Source organism: Stomoxys calcitrans, chromosome 3 (genome assembly GCF_963082655.1).
Source record: "Stomoxys calcitrans chromosome 3, idStoCalc2.1, whole genome shotgun sequence".
NCBI classification, from domain to species: Eukaryota; Metazoa; Arthropoda; class Insecta; order Diptera; family Muscidae; genus Stomoxys; species Stomoxys calcitrans.
The window spans coordinates 179,018,915-179,024,786 of NC_081554.1; the positions used below are offsets into that span (position 1 = coordinate 179,018,915).

The 5,872-nt window shown below is 41.0% G+C and overlaps 1 protein-coding gene across 1 annotated transcript; it reads right to left on the reverse strand.

The window, feature by feature from the left end:
* Nucleotides 1-231: 231 nt before the first annotated feature.
* Nucleotides 232-3,267, reverse strand: LOC106085069 (endothelin-converting enzyme-like 1). Its single transcript, XM_013249099.2, has one exon. The coding sequence runs from the start codon at nucleotides 3,234-3,236 to the stop codon at nucleotides 1,236-1,238; it is 2,001 nt and encodes a 666-aa protein (XP_013104553.2). The 5' UTR covers nucleotides 3,237-3,267; the 3' UTR covers nucleotides 232-1,235.
* Between the last annotated feature and the right edge of the window lie 2,605 nt (nucleotides 3,268-5,872).

Consider the following 5,872-nt stretch of genomic DNA (forward strand, 5'->3'; position numbering starts at 1 on the left):
TATCCAAATATGGGACCAAGTGTTTGGAGGGCCGCCTCTCCCCAAAAACATCCCCCAAGGGGACAAATTTACCACCATATCAATATGGGGCTCAAATGAAAGGTCTTTGGGAGTAAAGCACGAATTTGATATCAGTATTCGGGAAAAGTGTCTATGGGGCCACCCCACCCCACAACACCACCCAAATAGGAAGTATTTGCTGACTATTACAATATGAGGCTCAAGCAAGAGGGTTTTTAGAGTAGAACACGAATCCAACTCACTGAGTGGCCGCCCATGCCCATCCTCCAAAACAAACCCCCAAGCCGGTCATGCTTGACGACTATGGTATTTGGGAGTAGACCACGTATCTGAGATCAACATTAGGGGCCAACTGTCTAGGGAACGGCCCACCACCAAATAGAACCTATTTGCTCACCAAGACAGTTTGGGTCTTAAAGAGTGGAACTAAATAAATATTCATAGTTTTTAGGGCCAATACTTCAAACCGGACATATTTGCTGACTTTTGGAATGAGGAGTTTAAGTGAGATTAGAAAACGAATTTGATATCCAATTTTGAGGGCAATGGCAATATGGGGTTCAAATAGGGTTGCCCAAAAAGTAATTGCGGATTTTTTAAAAGAAAGTAAATGCATTTTTATTAAAACTTAGATTGAACTTTAATCATATATACTTTTTTTTACACTTTTTTTCTAAAGCAAGCTAAAAGTAACAGCTGATAACTGACAGAAGAAAGAATGCAATTACAGAGTCACAAGCTGTGAAAAAATTTGTCTACGCCGACTATATGAAAAATCCGCAATTACTTTTTGAACCATACCTAACGTAGTTGTTGGAATTCATAACAAAACATCTCATGCAAATTTTCAGCCAAATTGGATAAGAACTGCGCCCTCTAGAGGCCGAAGAAGTCAAGATCCAAGATCGGACGGATGGACGGACAGGAATATTTCGAGGAGTTTCAAACAGAATGACGAAATTAAGAGGTGGAGGGTATAAAAAGCTTACAAAATAAAATAAAGACTTTGAATTTATTGAAATTTTAATGTTGTCACAAAACTTTTATAATCAGCTTTTCGTTTGAATCTCTGAATCTCCACCATGTACACTTCTCTCTCGGATTCATAGGGCTTCCCATGGGACACTCAAAGACTTCTGCAAATCTACCACCATGTACACTTCTCACTCGGATTCATAGGGCATCCCATGGGACACTCAAAGACTTCTGCAAATCTACCACCATGTACACTTCTCACTCGGATTCATAGGGCTTCCCATGGGACACTCAAAGACTTCTGCAAATTCCCGAAATTGTGATAGCGTATAATTCAAACGCACACTGTCCACATCATGTGTGGGATCTTGCTGTGCAAATAGCTTTTCATCGGCGCCACCACAAAAGAACTGGGCATATTGCAGAAAGAATATCTTGCCATTTTTCCTCAGATACTGGGAGCTCTTGACAAAGGCATTTAAGACAAGACGCAAGCCTCCAATGTCGGCTATGCGTTCAGCTAGGAAATTTGTGGGCTGCTTTTCAAGGCATTTGATATTTTGTTGAAATTGCATATTTTCAGCGATTTTAGCGGATTGCTGATCATTGTAATTTCCTTCATAATCGAATCTTAGGTAGTCAACATCATAGTCGTGTGCCAACTCATGACCCAGTGTATTGGCAAAGTCGCCATACAAGAGCGAAGGCCAAAGTTCATGGTCATAGAAGGGAGCTTGCAGATAGTTGAAGGGTATAATGATTAAGTTTTGACTGCAAAATGGAGAATTATAGTCAATAGCAGCCAGATTGGGGCTGAGAAGTTCAAAGCTAATCGCAATGCTTGGCATAGAGCTTAAATTGGTTTGCAGACTCTGGAAATGACGTTGGGCCTCCAAATGATTGTGATAGAAATTTTGCTCAGGGGCCACCTTTAAGTCTGCCACAAGTTGTTCATAGAAACTGAGGCTAACATTCTGGGGGACATTGCCTATATTCAGTTGACGCATCTGCAGTTTGGCTCGAAAGTAACCCACACTATCTTCTGGTAATAACCAGGGATTTTGGTCTAACTTAACAGCCAGCTGATGCTTGATTTGTTCAAACAACTTTACGATAACCACATCGGACAATGATCGCTTTTGGTTATCATAGTAGACCTCCTCGTAGACATAGTTCATGAAGAGCGGGCATATTCTTAGCATTTGATGCAGGCATACCTGGGAAGCTGGTGAATCTTTGTCACTTCTTAGATTGTGAGCTAGGCCATGCACCTGATTAAGAAAGCGAGTTAGGGAGTAAAGAAACTGCTGCTTTTGCGAATCTAAGTAATGAAAAATTTGATGTATCGAATTGAGTTTGGTCACAGCCACTATACTCTGGGGTTCCAAGGCATGGGCGGCAAACAACGACTTCCAATGGAGGGAAGAGTTGTATTGCAACAACTCTTTCCAAGGCATGTCCGTACTATAGCCACATTTCTCATCATGTTTTGCAATGCTGATGCAGTTATTCACCATGTTTGCCAAATCTGCTTCGAGGCTCAAGAAACTTTGTTGCAACTCCTTCAAGGTCTCTTGGGTATAATTGTGATGGCTCAAGACATCGTAGATCTCCTGAGTTAGGTTGGCGGCCTTTTCAGTATTATGAGGATAAATATTCAATTGTGATATATGCACATTTAAGCGTTCCACATTGCCATAGACAAAAATGTCCAGCTTTGAATACTCATTCAACTCCCTGAGAGTCTTAGGCCAATTTGTTGCCGAGGTTAAGTGCAAACGATCCAATGCTTTCATTGCTTGAACATACTCCTGCAACTGCAAAACGTCCTCCTTCTCCATTGCTTCTACACATACATCGTAGTAGTGTTGTAATTTTTCGAATATTTTATCATTTTTCAGCTCCTCTCTGTCTTTTTGCTCTGCGAAGATTTTGTGGAATTTGCCTAGCATTAATTTTTCCGAATACAGCGGCACCGTTGCTTCCCGATGATGGTTCTTCCAATTGCCACAGGCATATTGATGGAAATCCTTGCAAGGATCTATATTCGGATTCATGTTTTTGGATATGTCTTCTAAGAAATGGATATTCAATTGTTCATCACATTTTTGAGAGTGACAGGTTTTATCCAAATGTTCCCAGTCTAAGTTAGTAGATGCAGGAGTGCTCCAAGCTATGCTAAAAGCCAAAGTTAATACAACTATAGCTTGGCCATTGAATTGGCGTATTAGGGGAGACATGCTGCAGGATATGATCCTGCTCAAACCAGTTTTGAAAGATCTGAAAGAGAAGAAGGATAGAGTAAGAAAATGTAACAGTTGGGCGACGTAAACTACAAAATACCCTACACGTGCACTATAAATTGGCCGATATCACAATTATACCAGAATTAATGTGCAAATAGAAGTTATATCCAAGTTGGAACCGATTTTCATGAAGGTTTGTATACTTGTTAGAATATAACAAGTAACAAGTAAAAGCGTGCTAAGTTCGGCCGGGCCGAATCTTATATACCCTCCACCATGGATCGCATTTGTCGAGTTCTTTTCCCGGCATCTCTTCTTAGGCAAAAAAGGATATAAGAAAAGAGTTGCTCTGCTATTAAAACGATGTCAAGATATGGTCCGGTTCGGACCACAATTAAATTATATGTTGGAGACCTGTGTAAAATTTCAGCCAATTCGTATAAGAATTGCGTCCATTGGGGCTCAAGAAGTAAAATAGAGAGAACGATTTATATGGGATCTGTATCGGGCTATAGACCGATTCAGGCCATAATAAACACGTTTGTTGATGGTCATGAGAGGATCCGTCGTACAAAATTTCAGGCAAATCGGATAATAATTGCGACCTCTAGGGGTCAAGAAGTCAAGATCCCAGATGGGCAGCTATATCAGGTTATGGACCGATTTGAACCATACTTGGCACAGTTGTTGGGTATCATAACAAAACACGTCGTGCGAAATTCCATTCCAATCGGATAAGAATTGCGCACTCTAGAGGCTCAATAAATCAAGACCCAAGATCGGTTTATATGGTAGCTATATCAGGTTATGGACCGATTTGAACCATACTTGGCACTGTTGTTGGATATCATAACAAAACACGTCGTGCAAAATTTCATTCCAATCTTATAAGAATTGCGCACTCTAGAGGCTCAAGAAGTCAAGACCCAAGATCGGTTTATATAACAGCTATATCAGGTTATGGTCCGATTTGAACCATACTTGGCACAGTTGTTGGATATCATATCAAAACACGTCATGCAAAATTTCGTTCCAATCGGATAAGAATTGCGCACTCTACAGGCTCAAGAATTCAAGACCCAAGATCGGTTTATATGGCAGCTATATCAAAACATGGACCGATATGGCCCATTTACAATACCAACCGACCTACACTAATAAGAAGTATTTGTGCAAAATTTCAAGCGGCTAGCTTTACTCCTTCGGAAGTTAGCGTGCTTTCGACAGACAGACGGACGGACGGACGGACAGACGGACGGACATGGCTAGATCGACATAAAATGTCACGACGATCAAGAATATATATACTTTATGGGGTCTCAGACGAATATTTCGAGTAGTTACAAACAGAATGACGAAATTAGTATACCCCCCATCTTATGGTGGAGGGTATAAAAAGGCGTTAAGTTCGGCCGGGCCGAACTTTGGATACCCACCACCTCGGGTATATATGTAAACCACCTTTCATCAAAATTCGGTGAAAATTTCATACCTTATACTCATATACCTCATACCGACCTGAACTATATACGACACGATGTCGAAAAGCCGAACATAAATCACTGTGTCAAATTTCAGTGAAATCGGATTACAAATGCGCCTTTTATGGGGCCAAGACTTTAAATCGAGATATCGGTCTACATGGCAGCTATATCCAAATCTGGACCAATTTGGGCCAAGTTGCATAAACATGTCGAAAAACCTAACACTGTCCCAAATTTCGGCGAAATCGGACAATAAATGCGTCTTTTATGGGCCCTAAACCTTAAATCGAGAGATCGGTCTATATGGCAGCTATATGCAAATCTGGACCGATCTGAGCAAAATTGAAGAAGGACGTCGAAGAGCCTAACCCAACTCACTGTCACAAATTTCAGCGACATCGGACAATAAATGCGTCGCTTATCGCCCCAAAACCTAAAACCTAGATATCGGCCTATATGGCAGCTATATCCAAATCTAGACCGATCTGTGCGATATTGCAGAAGTATGTCAAGGGGCTTAACTTAACTCACCGTTCCAAATTTCGGCGACATCAGACAATAAATGAGCATTTTATGGGCCCAAAACCATAAATCAAGAAAACGGTCTATATGGCAGCTATATCTAAATCTGAACCGATCTGGACCAAATTGAAGAAATATGTCAAAGGGCCTAATACATCTCACTGTCCCAAATTTCAGCAAAATCTGATAATGAATGTGGCTTTTATGGGCCTTACACCATAAATCGGAGGATCGATCAATATGGCAGCTATATTCAAATCTGGACCGATTTGAGCCAAATTAACGAAGGATGTCGATGGGCCTTACACAATTCACTGTCCCGAATTTCATCAAAATCGGATTACAAATGTGGCTTTTGTGGGCCTAAGACCCTTAACGGGAGGATCGGTCTATATGGCAGCTATATCCAAATCTGAACTGATCTGGGCCAATTTAACGAAGGAAGTCGAAGGGCCTAAGACAACTCACTGTCCTAAATTTCAGCGAAATCGGATAATAAATATGGCTTTTATGGGCCTAAGACCCTAAATCGGCGGATCAGTCTATATGGGGGCTATATCAAGATATAGTCCGATATAGCCCATCTTCGAACTTAACCTGCTTATGGACAAAAACAGAATCTGT

Excerpts from the sequence above, each read along its gene's own strand:
- LOC106085069 (XM_013249099.2), bottom strand. The coding sequence starts at position 3,236 with ATGTCTCCCCTAATACGCCAATTCAATGGCCAAGCTATAGTTGTATTA.